Below are 19260 nucleotides of genomic sequence, written 5' to 3'. Positions count from 1 at the left end.
GTGTAAATGCTGTTATGTTTAGTGACAATGCCTGGATTACAAGTGTTGAAAATCACCTGTCAGAGAAACAAATGCTGTGTTGTTGTCACCAAAGTGATTCCAGTTACTATTCCAAATGAAGCATTCTCAGTATTAAACCAAAAAAAGCTTAAAAGCAAGGATGCATTCATGGTGAGTTCCTCATACCCGTACACCTGTACAAATCTGATTATTAATAATTATGTCCAAGTGTGTAAAAAAACACAAACCAAACATTCTTAGAAAACTTGAAAGATTTACTGACTTTGTGCATAGAGTAAGTGCAACATCACAAGATACAGCTCTATAATTCATCTACTGCAGGTAACTTCAGTCTGCTGCATGTGTCAGATGCTTTTTCACTGTTGCTCTCCAGTTTTGCAATCCGAGATCCAAACTGTACTGCCCTTTTTGGCAGAACAGTTGAGGCTGTCAGGCCCAGTTCTTTGGCTGCAAGGCGCAGAATCAGTTTCTCACCAATTCCTCGAGGTAAAGTCAAATCAGCTTTTTCTGAGACAGGCAGAGAATTAAGGAATGTAACAACATCTTCATCAAGAAAAGGAAACCTGAAAGAGAGATTTACATGGGGAAAGACCCTTTAAAAATTCCATAGGAATAGTCTTGGTTTTCCCCTTTACCACATGTAAAGACCATATGAAACTACGCTGTAACTTTGAAACTAAAAGATTTCCACAACAAATGCTGGTATCATTCTGAATTTCAGGCATTCATACCTAATCATGTGCGTGGTTAAGAGCACTGCACATCCACCACTGAAACTGTTCTTGTGCTGAACTCAAAATGTGCAACTAAAAACAGATTTGGAAAAACACTGACACAAAGATCGCATGAAAAAAACCTTTCATGCACCTGAATGGCCTCTGCTCCTGGACAACACGTAACGAATTTGTTTCAATTTGACAGTAGCATGGAGGAAGTAGACACAAAATGATTCTTCTACTCTACAGACTTAATAGCCAAGACACATGGTGAATGTTACCTATGCCTTTACTGCATGGATAGGAATACACAGCTTCTGTTACAATGTCATTCTCCAGAGACACTCCCCAAAGGTCCACACCGGAACAAAGCAAAACTTTGTGTTTAGCTTAAAATGATAAAACCAGCTTGACTTTGCCTATTTCAACATCTGTTGCTACTTTTTAAAACTTCTAGATGGAAATCAAGTGCTAAATTTCCTTAAGTAAACTCTTCCACAATATACTACAGTCCACTTTTTTAAAAAACAAAACCAAAAACTGCCCAACACGGTACACATTAGCAAAATTGCAACAGAACTAGAGACAATAAAACACACAGAAGTTTCAATTACGATTTTGTTAGGGGTGTTAAAAACTGCATCTAACCAGCAAAACCAGTTTTGCTCCATGTTAAAACAGTAATACCTGGCTTCTTTTCCATGATCACCGATAATCCTGTCATCTCTACCAAGATTTCGAGAAGAAATGCGGCCTAACTCCATTTCAAGTTCTTTATTAAGACCCTCTAAGCCATCTTTTCTGAAACACACACGATGTCGAGCATACCCAGCAAGCTGCTCATCAGCTCCAATTCCTGTAAGCACAACCTGAGGAAACAGAGAATAAGAAACCTTAGTATCTAAGCAAGTTAGTATGTAGCAGACCTTAAATGTTTAACTTCATCTTAAGGAGAAAAATTTGAATACACATTTTTTAAAGATACTACCTATCAGGATGGGCTGTGCCTTACACATTTACAAAGCCTGAAACAATTCCAAGTAAAGTCACTGGTAACTTGAATTATGTTCACAATCAGACCTTAAAGTACATGCAAACACAGAACAAACTAAAAACATCAACATAATGCCATATGTATCACAAATACACCGGTATATTTGAAGAATGTCTTTGGTAGTTTCTATGATAATACACAACATTTGTTAAACACCAGCCTTTAAAAATTATTGCCAAAGATCACATCATATGCTGTAGTTACCTGAACGTACACACACAATATTATTCATTTACCAGCTACTGGGTTAGTAACAACTATGTTACACAAAGTAAAAATGGTTTACACTACTCAGTAAGAAGGGTAAAATGTTTTATCAAGAGAAAAACAATGATTACATCTGGCCCATTACTGTGCCTTCAACAGCTGAAATTAAACAGTTCCTTCTTCCCAACATTAACCACAGGAACAGAGAAGTGAGAAATCAGAATCAAAAATTACGGTGGTTATTTTTTTCCTACTCATAATACTGCATATCCAAGTTCACTGAAAAGACATGTACATTACATGGCAAAAGAACTGAACGTGATTTTTAACTCTAGAATTACACAAATTTTAGAATTATAGAATATTCTACATTCTGACACTGAATTTCAGAAGCCTTATGAAAAACAAAGATCCCAGCTGATTTCCGAAGTCAAACATAAGGCAGAAAACAAAACGAAACAGTACCTTTGCAGGACTTTTATATGGTTTCAGTTCTCCTTGGTTACTAATGAAGCCCTCTCCTCTGGCAGCAAACCAAATTGCACAGCCAATACTGTCATCTAGGACTGTATCCAGTGGATAGATTAAGGAATTAATACGCTGTTTTCTCATTTTTTTCAATTCCTCTAGTGTAACATTAATTTCCACAAAGTTCCAGGTTCTTGAAGGGTTAATGGCTTCTAATTCCTTCAGTCCTGCCCTACCAGTGATTCTGTCAGGAACATCAAAGCAAGATAAATGAGTACCAGTGTCAGCATCAAGATCTTGACAACTCTCTTGAGGACAAAGCAAATGGAGCTGTACTTCATGGCTGGTATGTCTTTTAGTGGTAGCCCTGTGCTTAGCTTGCTCTTTCATCATGAAAGCTACATTGAGAAGATCAATTGGCTCCTCCAAAGGCACATGTTTATCAGCCAGGGCTGCAATAACCATGGAATCAATGCCACCAGAAAAGAGCACTGCAACATGTGCTTTCTTATGAGACATGCTTGGAACTGCTCTTGCTTTTTGATCTGGATCTCTAAAGAGACACAGGACTCTTCTCTTGACTGCTTCATTTAAAACATCAATAAATCGACATGCTAATTTTTTCTTGTGTTCCTCTGCAAGAAATTCTTGAAGGGTTTCTACAGAAACCACACAGTTAATGTTGCTAAAACTAGAGCCTGGACATGCACCTGAAGATTTAGAAACTACTTTATTTAAAGGGATAACTGGTGCTCCAAGACACAGCTTTGATTCATTCAGCACAAGACGTACGTGATTTGGTAAGTCTTTTGACACTTGATCAATGCATGTTTCTTCTGCAGCTTTCTCTCTGCAGCTGTACTTCCATGGAAACAATGTTAAAGACAAAGATTTACTTGCTGCACAAGCTTTGAGATCAATTTTGAAAATTCCAGATGCTGGGACTTCTTGCCATTGGTTGCCTGATGCAGAACACCCACTTACAGATGTGAGACAGAAAGCGCTGTCAACCTCATGACTGAACTGCCAAAGCAAACTACGACGACCAAAGTAATCTCTGCCAAACCATAAATTGTGTCTGGGTGCTTCATAATAGATAAAAGACCAGGGACCCTGAAGTGATGAGAAGAGTGACAAAATGTCCATTTCACTGCTGCATGAAGCCAGATGATGAAATATTACTTCAGTATCATTCTCTAGATTTCCTACATGAATTCCACTGAAAATTTCCCCATTCCAAAGAAAAATATTGTTATTGGCATCTTCCAGAGGCTGAGGAGTCAGCAGCCCCCTCAAGTGAAGTACGTGGCCTGAAAACAGACATTCATAAGAGAAATCAGACACAGTTTTTATCAACTGTTGGCTACTGTCTGGTCCTCTTCTTCTCAGAAGGCAAAGGATGTCTTCACTAAGGAAATCATGAATCACACGCTGGCTGCTCAAGGTAACAACACAGCAAATACCACACATTGCAATGGGGAATTCACATGAACTACTTCTTGATTTTAGCCTTTTCTGAATTTTCCAGCTCCTGATGTGCCTTCTTTAATTCATCTAACGTATCTGTGTGAGAGAAGAATCACACAAATAATCAGTTTCATAAACAGGAAAGTATATGCATAGATAAGTTTAAGAGTATATCTACAAAATTAATAATTCCAGCCACTTGTTCAATTAAAGTGATAAACATAAAACACTAATTAAGCAAAGTGCTATGTTTATGTTCTATCATTACTAACACAAGTTATATAAGCTTGCTGTAGCATATTCCTCTTTAATTATACAAAGATAATGGTTTTTTTTTCCAAAGAAAGCCACAGTGAAATAGGGGAATGGCCAACTCCTGCCTATATAATCAGTATGACTTCAACATTTGTAGTGAGAAAAGGGAACTGAGAATTAAAATGGCAACGCTATTAACCCAAATTAAAGCAAGGAGAAATAGCAATTGTTCACTCCAGAAAATTAAATTTATACTCCTAAATTTATATTCTTTTAATCCTTGTTCCATCATCACCTCTATTATCCATTCTCCTATTACTTCACATTTGACACAGCTGCAATTTTCTCATTTTAATATATCTTTGAAGTCAGCTACAAATACAGCTTTTAAACATTAACTATTTGAGATAATTTTACACTGCAAACTTACTTTTGCACTGAGACAGCATTTCTGTCCGGTCTGCAAGGAAGAATATGTTGCTATTGGGTTGCTGCTTATAAACTTTCTGTAAAACAAAACCCATACTGTATTAAGTCAAAGCAGCAGATTCTGGAACCACACTGCAGCAGAAGCTGGTGTGGATTCAAAGAGACACTCTTGGTATAAAAGTGAAGGGGTAAGTTCTGCCCTGCCAACACCATTACATTCTAATGCTGTACCATCAAAAGCATTTAATGCTGAACATAAGACAATTCCAAGTTTCCTCATCCACAAGGAATCACATTCTATTTTAAACAAAAGCACAGAAAAAGTAAGAATACCTCATGAATCCTTGTGATCAACTCAAACATCCTAATGAAATAAATGAAACTTAAAAAAGGCAAAAAACTCCAACACTGCACAAGTATACATAACCAAATCATTTGCAGGACAAATTATTCTGAGCACAGCAGACCACATGTTTATTAAAATCTGTATTGCAACAAATTAAAGACAGCATGCTCAGATTTTGTTGCCCCTCTTGTCTCTATGTTTATTTCTCTGTTCAAATTAAATAGTTAAGAGGAAATTTGTAAAACCTTACCCGGTTCTTTTTCAAGTTAGAAAGCTCATCGACTACAATCTTCTGCTCTTTAATCTGAAAGGCAAAAGATGCATTTGAATTTAGTGATAAAAACAAGACATTGTATTATAATTCTAGTGGTGAGCACGTCTACTGGTACTTTAAGACGGCAACACGCATGTATAGCTGCTGTTCTCCAAATGAATCACTGAAGACAAAGTATAAAAATTACATTCTTAATTCCTCTAGAAACAGGCTATTTTGCATGCATTGGTATTTTTCCTACCCTCAAAAGCCTTTGGGAAGCCAGAGTACCTATAGCTATTTATAATCAGAGAGCACATTTTTCCCCCTCAGAAGAGAACATGCACACAACTAATACATCAAATAACTTTAAAAAAATTTGCATATTATCAAGAAGACACTTTACAATCACAGGTATGCTCCACATTCAAAATGAAATTAATGAAAATTCAAATATTCTAGAACTGTATTAGGAGCAATGGGAGCCTTTCTATTGCTCTGGATTTTTACATTAACTTCCTTAGTGGGATTTACCACTCTGTTCTGCACTGACAGATGTGACAGATACTCGCATTTTATTTTACAATGGCAGCTGTGAACGCTAAAGAGTAACCAGACTGTTACAAAAACCAAAAACTGAAACAAAATCTGTTCAGAGGGCACAATGCTTTTTGTTAGAAGCAAACAATACAGGTCTGACTGCTCTTCCTTTGTGTCTCCTGGAACTGGTGCAAAGTAGGAAGCTGCCACAGAGGTCAGCCAAACCGAATATGGCACACTCAAAGTACAACTTTTCCAGCAGCTACATGAATCTCATGTATCTACAACACCAACAAGGATAAGAGCAGAAACCAGCCACTTAGGCACAACAAAAGTCACAACCTGTAGCTCTGTGATGTCCCAGCTTTGCAGCTTCCAGGCAATCAAAAACGTATCTCATCACGTCTCTATACAACATGGCCAAGTAGCAGTAACTTCTTCATATAATCACATAATGTTAAGGGGTTGGAAGGGACTTTAAAGATCATGGGCAGGGACACATCCCACAAGAACTGGTTGCTCCAGACCTTATCCAACCTGGCCTTGAACACTTCCAGGGTTGGGGCATCCACAGCTTCTCGGGGCAATCTGTGCCAGTGCCTCACCATTCTCACAGCAAAGAATTTCTGCCTAATACCCAAATTTTCCCCCTTTCAATTTGTACACATTACTCCTTGTCTTATCGCTACAGTTCCTGAAGAACAGCCCCTTCTCTGGCTTCCCTGTAGGCCCCACTGGGATACTGGAAGGTTGTGATGGGGTTTGTTGAAGTGAAAATTCCACAGGGCTTGGCAGGCTGCATACTGAAGAAAGCTGTGGGCACCAGGGAAGAGGGAGCAGATACATGAGGAGCATCAGCCTCTGTGGCTGAAATCTCTTGGAACATTTTGGGCAGAAAAAGTTGAAGTAGGTACTAGAAGGAAGCCATGTGAGAAGCAGGTGAGGGTATTTGGTTTGTCCAGCCTGGAGGAGACTGAGAGGAGACCTCATAGCAGTCTACAAGGGGAAGTGGAGGGGCAGTCACTGATCTCTTCTCCCTGGTGACCAGTGACTGTACCACAGGGAGCAGCCTGCAGCTGGGTCAGGAGATGTTTAGGTTGGATACCAGGAAAAGGTTCTTCACCCACAGAATGGTTGCACACTGAACTCTCCAGGGAAAGAGGTCACAGCACCAGCCTTACAGAGTTCAAATAACTTTTGAATAACGTGCTCAGGAACATGGTGTGAATCTTGGGGTCTCCTGTACAGCGCAGGAGTTAGACTCGATCATTGGGAGTCTCTTGAAACTCAAGGTATTCTGTGATTTTATGAGAAAATCTTCACAAGCCTCACTTGACATTTCAAGCTCAGCCTGAAGCCAAAATACCAATCCAACAAGCGAGCTATTAGCGAGGCAACACAAGCTCGCTAAATGCAGGCCGTTCTCGGGGCCCGAGGGCCGTGACAGCACCCGCCCTCCTCTTCCTCACGCTGTTCGCACCCGAGGCGACAGGCTCCGGAGGGCGCCCGCGCCTCGGTCCGGATCCCGGCACAGGGCCCCGCGAGGCCGCCTCCGCTCACCCGCCGGCTCAGCTCCTCCTTGTGGCGCAGCGCCGCGCTCTCTCCATCCTCCTGCCGCGGCGGGCGGCCCGACATTGCCCCGGCGGGCACCGGCCGCTCGCACCCGACGGCAGCGACAGTCCCGCGCCTTCCCACGCACGGCACCGAAGCCAGTCGCAGCAGAGCGCATGCGCGCAGCCGGGGCCGCGCAGCACACCACCAATCAGCGCGCGCGGCCGTGCGCGCGCCTGCCAGGGCAGCAGTGAGCAGGCGCGGCAGAGCACGCGCCGGGGCGCGGGCCGGATGGCGCGAATCCTGAGGGCGCTGGCGCCCCCGCCCGGGGGAAGCCGGGGCTGCGCCGGTTTGTCCCGGGAGGGAGGGACGGAGTTCCTGGGAGCCGTGTCCGGGAGGGCGTCGGGACAGGCCCAAGGCGGAGATGTTTGGAATGAAGTTTGGAAACTGTGTTCCTTGGGAGTGTGTCGGAACACCCGGAAAAAGAAAGGAGTGGTTTGGTGTGGTGTGACCCCGGGCTGCTGTCGGGCAGCGGACTCTCAAACCCCTTTAAGCAGTTTACTTAAAGGTATTCCAGGAGAAATATGAATCATACACTATTTACAGATACTAGGATCGTATGTTTCATTACATTCATTATTAGGATATATTTCTACAAGAAAGGGACTTTTTAGAGGGGCATGACAAGGGGGAATAGACTGAGACTAACAGAAGGCAGGTTTAAATTAGATACTTTATGGAAATTATTTACACGGAGGATGTGAGACACTCGCAGAGCCCAGAGAAGCTGTGGCAGCTCCATCCTTGCAAGTGTTCAAGGCCAGGTTGCACAGTGGTCTAGTCTCTGCCCACAAGAGGGGCTTGAAATGAGATGATCTTTAAGGTCCTTTCCAATCCAACTCATTCTAGGGTTTTATGATTTCATTATTATAAATAATATTTTATTATTTTTATATTATTATTATTATTATTATTATTATTATTATTATTATTATTATTATTATTATTAATATACTACAGGATAGATGTTTAAGATCATCCACCTAAGATGATCTCAACATTTCTGTCTCTTCCATTGTACTATAGATATGTCATATGCCTACCTGTCTTTATAAATACATCATTGTCTCATTTTTATGGGTTGGAGTGGTTCTGGGGCTTGTCATTTGAATTCTAGTAGAAATACACATATCTGGGCCACATAGATCAGTTTTGGTGCTGTTGCTCAGCGTGCTTTGTAGCTTGTCAGTATTGTTCTGTTGAGTAATTTGTTCAGTTTAAATAACTCCCAACCCTCTGCTGCCCAAGTGTTTTATTTGTTGTTCATATGTTACAAAGGTTGATGATCAAGTAACCCAGTAGTCAAAGTATAATTTCTGTACTGATTATCCTTTTTATGTTCAGTAATAAATGCAGTTAATGATTATTAATCAAAAATCCATCACTCAGTGTTATTGATTGTTTCAGAAGAGTCATGAATTACCATGACTCTTATCTTACCATGAGGCATAATAGCAAATGTGGAGTGGTTTTAGCTTCTGGTCTTACCACAAATTGATGATTCTTCTACTGATAAGGAGTTGGCTTTTGATAGGTCCTTTTAAAAATGAATGAATTCCTCTGACAGGATCACTCCTGAAATTGCAGTCATACCCACAATAAGAGCAGTATTTGCACAATAATGTTTGCAACTCAGCAAAGGGAAAGGTTGGCACCTTTTCACTCCCTGTGCAGAGCACTGTCATCTCCATTCAAGCTCATTTCAGGGCTGCTGCAGTTCTGGTGTTGTGGTGTGTCTGCACTGTTATTCCTGAGATCTGGGGAGGGCACTTAGAGCTCATCTGGCTGACAGCTAAGTGGGCAATGTCATTCAGTGACACATCTCTGGTCGTTCTGCTTGTGTCTGTGCACTTGTGCCAGCTTTGGTGTTCTCTACTATTTTTGTTTTTTACTATCATGAAACTGTTTCTGGAGGTTAATAATGCCTGACACAGTGTTAATAAAGTATCAAGGAATAGTTCAGTCTTTTAAAGCCCTCACCTTTTCAGTATCTGGAATCTTTATAAAAAATGACACAAATTACTCAACAAGTCATGCAGACAGCTAAAAACCAGAAGTACTTACTGATGCCAGAAAGTCTTTGAAGTTGCTATCACCTGTTAGCAAATGCATGGCCAAAGCAGTTACCTTTAAATAATCAAGCTCCAAAAAGCCGCTGTTAAAACCATGCTGAAGAGGTGAGACCATTCTTGTGACTGTCATGTCTTGAAGACCTCTGCTCATGATCTTGGCAGTACATTTGTGTTGGGAGATTTAACAGCTGTGAGAGGCACAGGGTAGGACTGATACTGTCTTGGAGGCTTAGCAGCCTCAAAGTTTCCATGTTTTTTGCTTCAGGCTGGAAATCCGTGTGTACTCAGTTCTGTATCTCTCAGCTGATGCTTGGTAACATGTTAAGCCACCATAATCGGTTGTGGGTTCAAGTCTGAGTGGTTTATGAGGTTCGGCTGTAAGTGACTGTAATCTGAGGAAACTGGTCATGCTTTAGAAGAACCGGTCACAGAGGCCTTTGGAGAGGAATGGCATCAGGATAATTGTAGCTCTAATGTTGGCCACAAGAGAGCAAGCTGAAACTGTGCTGGCTGCAAAGAGACAGTCAAAGAGAGAGTAGGGCCAGCCATGAAAGGCAGGTGGATGAGGTCTCTAAAAGGGGAGAGCACAGTCAGAGGATATTGCATTTATGTAGGTTTTTGTCTGTTTTGGAACATGCACAGCTCTGATCCTGGGTTATTTTGTATTCAGACATTGTATCATCATAATTCACCTGAGTAGATTCTGAGATGTAACGTCAATCTCTGTGTCAATTTCACAGCTGAACCTATATTTTAATTTGCTAATTTATACCAGTCTATTGACAATTCAAATTGTTGAAATTAGTTGGGTTTGCTTTATGGTAATCCTTCTGCTAATTTGAGGCATCAGGATGTGAAGGGAGTTAGGTCAATTTACACAGCCAGGGATCTGGATATATGCACTGGAATCTAGGCAAAGTTGTGGTTTGTTTCCTTAGGTTAAGTACCTAGATTGTCAGTTACACAAGAAACCTTACAAAACCTATAATCATACTTTAACAGTCCTGTCACTGCAAATAAGAAGTCTGAGCACTTTTATGGTCTTGAAGTACAGTCAGTTTTTTCAGCACCTTCTGATACACTGTTAAAGCAATTTGAGAACTCATTTGCACAAATATTCTGTGTAGTTCACAAGCATAAAATTATTAATTTTCTAATTAAAAGCAGAGTTTCATCACTTTCACATGGAGGATTTTAAGGCTGTTGTCACGATAGCTGAGAACTATAATCAGTCTTTCATTAGTTTTTACAATCTGATTGCATATCTCAAAGCTTCTAAAAGTGTGGAAACAAACAGCTTATTTGTAAAGTACTCACAGCAGTCTTTCATCTGGTGATTTAAGTAAGAGAGGATATAAAAATAGACTTTTCCAAGTCCACTCTGTTCTTCAGTGTAAAATTGAAGTGACTCTAATGTATACAAGAGCCTTTCTCCAGATCTTTTGTTGCTGTAGTTGAAAAGACAGTTTGATTTTTCATAATTTTTCCTCCCTTAGTGCAGAACAATTTGTTGTGCACTTTGTTAAACTTTAAAAGGGAGCTAAGTTCATGTTAGTGCTGAATTTCACTTAGAAATGCAGAACTAAAAGATTTAGGTTTGTCTGTTGCAGGGCAGTCCCTCACATGCTCTGAATAACCAATGCACAGGTTTACTGCAGTAACTGTTTTGAATTTGGGATCAGAATTCCAGATACTCATTTTGAGCAGTGAATGTTCAGGGATCTTAAAAATTCAAGTGCTCTGTCTTACAAAACAAACATTTTGTTTGCAGTATGGAGATGAAAGCCTGGTGCCTGGATGTTGGAAGCTCTTCTGTTGGTGCAACCAAAGAGCAGACATATGAGAGGCTTAGAACTGCTCAGGAACACTGGAACAGATGCCTCATTTGGATTATCTTGGATTGGCCATTTTGATATAAAATCAGATTAGTGCTAATACTTCTGCCTAATGAGAAAAGGAAAAGAGAATTGCAGCAAAAACACTCTGAGTGAAGAGTCAACCTGCCCAGTAAGTCTGCTTTTTGGAAGCTGAGTTAGGAAGTCTGGAGAAGACTGGAGGATAATTACGGGCTTGCTTCTCTTTCCTGTTGGGAGTGCCTCCATGACAGTAAGTACTGTGTTTAATACTATGTACAACTGATACTTTCTGGAAGATAAGACCCAGAGATTAGATGGTTTTGGAGGAGTAGGCAGGCCTGAGCAGGATAGGCTGAAGATATGGAAGTGGCAGCCTGCTTTTGCTCCCATGATATGGGTCTCTTGGAATCAGGGATTTGGTAATTTCAGCTGAGATAGGTTACAGCCCCATAAAGCACATTCCATAGGCACACAACAGACACCTAAGTGAGAGCTTGGGCAGAACAGAACATGTCTGAGCAGACTGGAGAAAGGGGGAAATACATAATACCTATGCAAGGCTCTCTGAGGCAAGAGTGAAGGTAAGGCTGTTTGCTCTAAGATGCCCAGCTGGATTAGGATCTTGCCTAGGTTGTTTTATTAGATGTCTTGCTGTCATGTGCTTTTTGTGCTTTTGTTCTCACTGTCACATACATTTGGGCTTAGCTCCTGCTACTGGGCAAGTAGAGCCACTAGAGAGATATTTTTCCAAGACTGGAGATAGGAGTAATTTGAAGGGAAACACTAAGGTTATCAAATTCTAATGTGCCAGTGGCCATGTTACCAAAAACTTTGTTAGACTTCATTTATTTTAAACTTCATTCTTTCTGTCTTAGGCTGTGCTGAGACCTTCCCGTTTATGCCATTACCCACTGTCCTTATTCCTGTCCAATTTTATTTTTCTTCTCTCTATTCAAAGTTTTGGTACAAATCAGCCTGCACACGTGGCAAAACAACCTGGGACCCAAAGAAACAACCCACTGCAGAACTTTCAGTCCTGAGGGTTATACTTGTTCACCATCCTTTTATGCTGAATGTGATACTTAGTGCTTTTGGGTCCACAGAACTCAAAATGCCTGAGATGGGTGAATACAGATAGGAAATCTAAGCCACAGCTGTGTGAGTTGGCAGGGTGAGGAACAGAACTTGAAGGTCCTGGCTTTTATTCACATTCCACCTATGAGCATTAGTATTCCATGTTTAAATTACTGTTTCTGTATTTAAAATAGGGGTATTTTTGCTTTATGAAGTCACAGTCAGAAAACTACTCATTGCAGAAATATTCACTGCACTGAATGGCAAATGTGTATGTATTTTAATTTTATCACAGTTTTTATGTTGACTGTTTTAAACCTTCATGCTTGCTTGGAAACCTAGATCCTTCATCTCAGTAGCTGGAAAGAAAATATTCTGGTCAAGTTCTCATGGAACAGCAGACTAAGCATTCCACAGCTAGGTGACTTCTGACAGAGCAGCTCACAGAAAACAGTTCATGAAACAATTATTTTGTGTTATCACAGAACAAAACATTTCTATTTGTCATGTTGACATAACATTTAAAAAGGCAAAATTCCCTGGCTGCAAGTTGCTGTGCCTTAAGCCTTACTATGATTGTCATCTTATTTAAAGTCTAAACATCACTTAGATTTAGCTGTTTTCACCAAATACTCTCCTGTGAAACACCATCACTGATCCTATACTCTTTCCTACTTTACCACAGTTTTTGAAGTAACTACAGCTGTTGCAATTAAGGAAGAGGGGCCTATGGCAGGCTGTAACTACTGCCATATGTTTTACACATCTTATGTTTTACATAATGTAATCTTATGTAAATCTTATGTTTGACATAGTGTAATAGCCCTCAAAGTATTTCCTTCTCTTTCAAGGCAGGACCACTAGAACTGAGAAACCAGCAATGAAAATGCTGATAGGTTTTTAATGTTTGCTGTATCTGATGCAGTTACTTAAAATGCAGTAATGCTGTCTCCATTCCTGGTATTTTCAGTGCTGATTTTTAAAATGTGAGTTCATCATTTGGAGCAAGAATAACCACAAGGGAGAGAGAGGTATCATTGCATAATTCCTGGTATGTATTTTAATTGTTAAATATTTAGCAAAGCTTTGCCCATGGCTCTGAATTTAACAGTAATTTAGGTAATAGAATTAAGGTCTTTCTGCCACTGAAATGCATTATCACATGTGAGAGAGGTAGCCAAGATAAATCATACAATTTTGTAACACTGAACATTTGAGTAACATCCTTTTTATTAATATTCTGACATTTCTTTAAGGAAAGGTACTGGTATTTAGCATTTTAGCAATCAGTATAGTAGCTGTCTGGAGAACAAAACAAACCCAAAATAGCACTAGATACCTCTAAGTTAATATCTTAGCCTACACACAATGTAAGTGTAGTTAATAGTGTTAAAGCAAACTTTTAAAACCTTTTTACAAGGTTATAAATACAACAGTATCAGTGTAACTTGGCAGACTTACTAAGAAGTAGTGACCCTGGTTAGCAGTGAAAGTCAGAAATAAAAATACTGAATTTAAACTAAACAAGCCTTGCCAGATTTTGCTTATAGGTTGCTTATAGTTCTCAGTAGGTTGAAGTGACAGTCCTTTCAGCATCAGTGCATAAAGGGGGAAAATTCAGAGTAGCCATTAGTAAAATGGTTAAATTGCAAGCAACATGGACAAGATGTGACTACATTTGATTCTCTCCAGACCAGAACAAACAGAGAGGCATACAATAAATTGTAATGAAGGAACATACATTTCTGGAATTATTCCAGTCCAAACAGATGAAAGTTCTCTCTAAAGAAGGGAAAATGGGCAACTATTTTTTACTTTCTTTGTATTTTCTTAGCCTTCACTGAGTTTCCACTTTCAGTGAAATCCTGAAAAATGATTATCCAGGAGATAATGAATTGGTCAAAATCCTCTTATAGACAGTGTCCAGAGCTCAAAACACAATTCAAAATATAAAGCCACTCTTAGACACAGAGTATGGTTAAGGTTTGACTACAGGGATTCAGGAGTTCTCTGTCCCAGTAGGAAAAACCCCTATGTCTGAGCCCCTGACAGTGGTGTCACAGGCCGTGCTTGGCTTAATGGTTAGCAGAGTTAAGGTAATAAATCTATCACAACTGTTCTAAAATTTATACAGTAATCAGCACAATTAAAGCAGAGCAGGTTTAGCCAACACCTGCTGAAAAGGCCTCATAGTCCTTGCAACTATCAGATTTACACTATTACTTACACAGCTACTGCAGAGATTACACTAAGGTATCTGATTAAAAATTGTATTAACTAGAAGGAGGTCATGATCTCTTTAAAAATCAGAGGAGGACAATAATTTCTCTCTTTTTTTAAAATTTTACTTTTTATCTGAAGTATTTAATTGACTTTTAATCCTCTCTTAAGTAAGTCTACTGTATACAGCCTAACATATATTGTTTGCTACTGAAATGGATGCAATGTATGCCCATAGAGCCATTGGAAGTATTTTTGGCTAAGAAATGAAGGCTCTAGCATTCAGTTACTGTTCGTGTAACTTACACTTATTTGTTTACTGTGTTTTCCACAAAGTGTTGCCAGGAGACTTTGTCAGGCTTATTTTCAATCATGCACTTAACTAGACTCCAGCAGACTGTGTGCTTTCTCCATTAGTGCTCTGCCATTTTATCTTTTTAATAAAACACCTAACACTTTGGAGAATAAAATATATTATTTGAATGACTGAAAAACTGGAAATTTTTTTTCAGAAATTACACTGGGAAATGAAATGCATTTCTTTTTCTGAGTAAGAACTGTAAAAGGATTTATTTTATGTTTACTCTCATATTTAGTATTTTAAACTGTAATAAAGTCATTATCATCTTATTTTAGAAGAACTTGCTTGTTTAAATTAATAGTACACTGCAAAGCCAAATTCTGCTTTTCTCTTGTACATCATTTGAATCAAATGACTTGATTACAAAGCAAGATGAGCAAGGTTTAGCTGGTGAAAAACTATTTGGGTTATTGTGTTCTTCTTGCAGGGAATTTAAGCAGCACAGTCTTGAACATCTTCCTGCTGCAGGATTTTCATTAGATTTACTCAAACTTCAGGTCTAATCTGTATAAATTTAATTGTGTGGAAGTTTGTGAATACAGAAATACAAGTTTATATATATGCACATAAGCCTACTCTATTAGATAATAATCCTAGATTTTTTATTTATTGTTAGTAGCATTTTTTTATATTCTGGAATTCTATGTTTCATATGTATTTATGCTGTCAAATAAGGAAAAATAAGGAATTTAGATGATACTAAGCACTTATAAACCCCTGCAAACAAATAATATTAATAATAATAAAGCCACTTAGGGAGAACGGAAATAATTTTAAATAGCTTTATACCTTAAGAGATGCTGTTCTTGCTCCACATCTGATCTGTCTTGCCTACTGATACACAATTTTGACTTGTGCTTGATGACCTCTGAGGATGCCAGATGCTGTTTTGAAAAGGATATTTAAGTCATCATGGCCAACTCAAATAATATTTTTTCAAGTTTACAGAAGTCATTAAAACAAACTCAGTTAATTAATACTTGGACACAATTAAAATTCAAACAAACAGAACAGAAAAGGGGGAAATCTCACATGTAATAAATCAGCCCTAAATATGCATCTGATACCACTGCAGTTTGCTATTTTCTTTCAGGCACTACTCCATTCCAAAACCATGCAGGATATCTTAGTCTCTATCTTGGCAAGCATAAATGTATACTTCAATATATTATCTTGACAGTATAGTCGGTGTTCAAGCTGCTTTTAGATTTTCAAAACTGAAGGTATTTTTCTTTGACCAGGCTGCATCATACACGTAGCTGATGAAGAAAGCTGAACGTTTGACTCTAGCTACAATTCAGTTTCCAGCCATTGCAGAGTTCGAGTGTGTCTCATATTCTGATGCTGAGGACAAAGCTGAGGAGACTGAGGGTAAAGGTTTTGTGTTCTAACATATAGACAGGGAAGTGATACAGGGGAGTGGAAGAAGAGAAGGTTTATAGTATTCAGCTTCTTCCCAGCAGAGCTTCTAATGACAAGTTGCACCATCTATTCTGCCTACATATCTTGCCCTATGCAGAACAAAAATGAGGAAATACTTGCTAGATGATTGGTAAGATGTTTTCTAGCAGTGTTGACAGAACTTATCTTTCTGATCTGACACTTCAATGATACTGTGTGTTTCATACACATATGGTATATTGATGTGGGATTATTTACAACTCTATCAGAACTGGAAAAATGGTTGAAAGGGGCATCCAAATAGTAGAGATTGTTGCCTCTTTTAAATTTAATTTTATAACTGAAAAAGCACTGAGTGGTGGGGTTTTAATATATTTAGAACTGAAAGTATATATGTTGCCCATAACTGGTAAGTGAAATGTACTGCCACAGAAAATCCTAGTTTAAAAATGCTGATTTTTTTAAAATAGACTAGTTTTCTGAGCACTAATGATATTTTTTATCATAGAGTACAGTTAAATAATGAGATTGAAACATCATGCTTCAATAGTTGTTGAAAGGGAATTAATTTTGGCCCCTAAGTCTCCTGTAGTTGTGTGTGTGAAAGGAACAGCAAGTTGCACAACAACTGAAGTCTGCTTTGTAGTACTAGCTGTTGTAGGGCACGCCATAATGTCAGGAACTTAGGTGAATCTGAAAGATCTTATACTTCAGGGTCAAATGTTCCTTTTAAGAAGTGAACAGCAACAACAAAAGGCATCTTGCACTGTAGTAACTACTGCTGGCTGTTCAGTATTCAAACAATTGCACAAATGCCAGTGTCTTGTATCAGAAGATAGGCAGTTGGCAAGGCTGAGCTTTCGTTATCATCTTTACTTTTGAGGCTTTCACTGTGCTAATTAGCATGACTAATTAAAAATAACTGGATTCCCTGAGGTTTGTTGCATTTGCTTTTTAGCATTAGAACATTACTTTTCCACTGAAGTATTTACTAGAGGTTTTACTGAGATACAACTACAGGGAATTCTGCTTAGACATTAACACAATTGATTTTTCATGTTTTTCTAACTAGATTTTCATTTTTCTAACTAGTTCATATTTAAAAGTAAGATTTTGCAATATATCTGTAGTTAGTAAATAGGTCTTTTTGCAAGAGTTTATTATATATCTGTCAATTTCTGATTTTCAGAACAGACCTCATGCATAGCAAAATTATTTAGCAGCATTTTATTGTTTAATTCTTTATGGCTTGTTTCTCATCAGTGTGCTGTGTGTTTGGATCAAGTAGCCCTCACTGCCTGTGGAGCATCTTCTATATGACCCTATAGGTAAAATATTTCTGGTAAGCTCAGTTAGCTCTGGTAAAGTCATGTTCCATATGTTACAGTGATTTGATGTTAGACTACTTTCAGTTCTTCATATTTCAAAGTCATTAAGCAAAGTCATCAAGCCTTCCTGCTTGATTTCAGTGCCACTGCTTCATATGTTTATTTGCTTGTTGTTTAATTGTAAAATATAACTTTACCTCTGAGGATATTTAAAAGTCATCACCCACTCTGCACTAGGTATGAAGTAATCTCTATTTCCTGGCCTTAATTGTTGCATAACACTGCAATGCACAGTGGTAGAACAGCTGCAACATCCTGACTGAAAATTCTGCATTATGTCTGAGGAGGGAGTATGGTGTAATCAGGCCAATATTGTGTCCTTGAGCACCCTGCAGTGTCTACAAAATTACACAAAACATGCCAATTTCAGACAGGAAGGATTATTCATCGGAGGAAATTTCCTGGGTAACCCAGCCAGGTTTGTGAGGCCAGTGGACATTATGAAAGGCTCTTACTAGGCAATAGCTTTATCTAGCAAGCTGTTTTCCTGCAAACAGAGATTTGATGAAAGATCAGAGTGCCACACCTTGTGCACAGGTGTGGGAAGAACATTTACCATTATTTGGTTTGGTACCCAAATGACGTTGCTGATTTTTAATTTGCTGAGATGATGAGCAGCCTGACCTCTGTCTCAGAGGGCCCAAAGGCATACCTCAAAATTAATAAAAACTTTTATCATGGAGTATCTTGCTGTCCTTTTCTATTTCCCTTTTGATTTAACTGCCTCTTCCACAGCTGTTGCTCTTATTTTGACTCCCTGCAGTTCTCAGGGTGCAAAATATACAGCCATGTACTCCAATTACTGATAGTTATGTTTTGTTGATTATTTTGGCAGGAATGCTTGTACAGCTGCTTCTTTTCTTTCCTAAAACTTCCCTGGGGACTGAAATCTTTGTTCTGATGACAGTGAGAATATTTTCAGCTTGTACAGAAGTCAGGTGGTTCTCCTAAAAGCACTACACTAGAGCATTTTAGCCTACAGAATTTAAATATACCAACTGTGAGACTGTTCATAACATGGCCATCCTCTACAGCTTTATGATCCCCTGAACAAGGTGGGGGGTTAAGTTTATAGCACAGCATCATCTTCCTCGGCTCTTATTCTCTTCACAGTGCCAGAGCCCATACTGTATGAACTGTGTAAAAAAAAAAAGAAATAAAAAATTCAGCTAGTTATGCCTCCTTAGCAGAATAAAAAATTCTAAGGTGCCACTATCGGATGAATCAGGAACAGATATAGGCGATAATTGGCAACTGGAAGCATTAATTAATTTCTCAAATGAGATAAAAGAAGATGCAGATGATGAAAGAGAAGCCGTGGAACAGGTTGTTCAGGGAGATTTTGCAGTCTCCAGACTTGGAACTGGATAAAGCTTTGAGTAACCTGATCTCATAGCTGACTTTGCTTGGTGCAGGAAAATAGGGAAGAGACCTTCTGAGCTCTTTTCCAATACGAATTGTAGTAGTATTGAAAATTTTTGCAATCAAGAAAATATTGAAAGTTTCTAACATCTTACAAGG

General features: G+C 38.9%; 2 protein-coding genes and 1 long non-coding RNA gene across 3 annotated transcripts; 1 reads left to right on the top strand and 2 right to left on the bottom strand.

Moving 5' to 3' along the window:
- Nucleotides 1-257: 257 nt before the first annotated feature.
- On the bottom strand, nucleotides 258-3936 carry ASNSD1 (asparagine synthetase domain containing 1). Its single transcript, XM_086898449.1, has 3 exons — nucleotides 2464-3936; nucleotides 1425-1606; nucleotides 258-584 (listed from the first exon to the last, which is right to left on the bottom strand). The coding sequence occupies exons 1-3, from the start codon at nucleotides 3934-3936 to the stop codon at nucleotides 323-325; spliced, it is 1917 nt and encodes a 638-aa protein (XP_086754575.1). The 3' UTR covers nucleotides 258-322.
- On the bottom strand, nucleotides 258-7539 carry ASDURF (ASNSD1 upstream open reading frame). Its single transcript, XM_023930425.2, has 6 exons — nucleotides 7317-7539; nucleotides 5214-5267; nucleotides 4619-4694; nucleotides 2464-4029; nucleotides 1425-1606; nucleotides 258-584 (listed from the first exon to the last, which is right to left on the bottom strand). The coding sequence occupies exons 1-4, from the start codon at nucleotides 7389-7391 to the stop codon at nucleotides 3959-3961; spliced, it is 276 nt and encodes a 91-aa protein (XP_023786193.2). The 5' UTR covers nucleotides 7392-7539; the 3' UTR covers nucleotides 258-584; nucleotides 1425-1606; nucleotides 2464-3958.
- Nucleotides 7538-18903, top strand: LOC111931783 (uncharacterized). Its single transcript, XR_015289513.1, has 5 exons — nucleotides 7538-7875; nucleotides 11211-11545; nucleotides 13340-13420; nucleotides 16192-16321; nucleotides 17615-18903. It is a non-coding gene; the product is annotated as an uncharacterized LOC111931783 (long non-coding RNA).
- Nucleotides 18904-19260: the final 357 nt, after the last annotated feature.

The sequence above is a fragment of the Cyanistes caeruleus genome, chromosome 7, assembly GCF_971803275.1.
Source record: "Cyanistes caeruleus chromosome 7, bCyaCae1.hap1.1, whole genome shotgun sequence".
Lineage (NCBI taxonomy): Eukaryota > Metazoa > Chordata > Aves > Passeriformes > Paridae > Cyanistes > Cyanistes caeruleus.
This window is presented reverse-complemented; position numbering and strand designations above follow the sequence as displayed.

Coding starts and splice junctions, on each gene's coding strand:
- ASDURF (XM_023930425.2), bottom strand. CDS start 7,391: ATGTCGGGCCGCCCGCCGCGGCAGGAGGATGGAGAGAGCGCGGCGCTG. Junction 5,268..7,316: donor AGGAGGAGCTGAGCCGGCGG/GTGAGCGGAGGC, acceptor TTTGCCTTTCAG/ATTAAAGAGCAGAAGATTGT. Junction 4,030..4,618: donor AATGCTGTCTCAGTGCAAAA/GTAAGTTTGCAG, acceptor TCTCTCACACAG/ATACGTTAGATGAATTAAAG.
- ASNSD1 (XM_086898449.1), bottom strand. CDS start 3,936: ATGTGTGGTATTTGCTGTGTTGTTACCTTGAGCAGCCAGCGTGTGATT. Junction 1,607..2,463: donor CATATAAAAGTCCTGCAAAG/GTACTGTTTCGT, acceptor CTGTTTCCTCAG/GTTGTGCTTACAGGAATTGG. Junction 585..1,424: donor GATCATGGAAAAGAAGCCAG/GTATTACTGTTT, acceptor TCTCTCTTTCAG/GTTTCCTTTTCTTGATGAAG.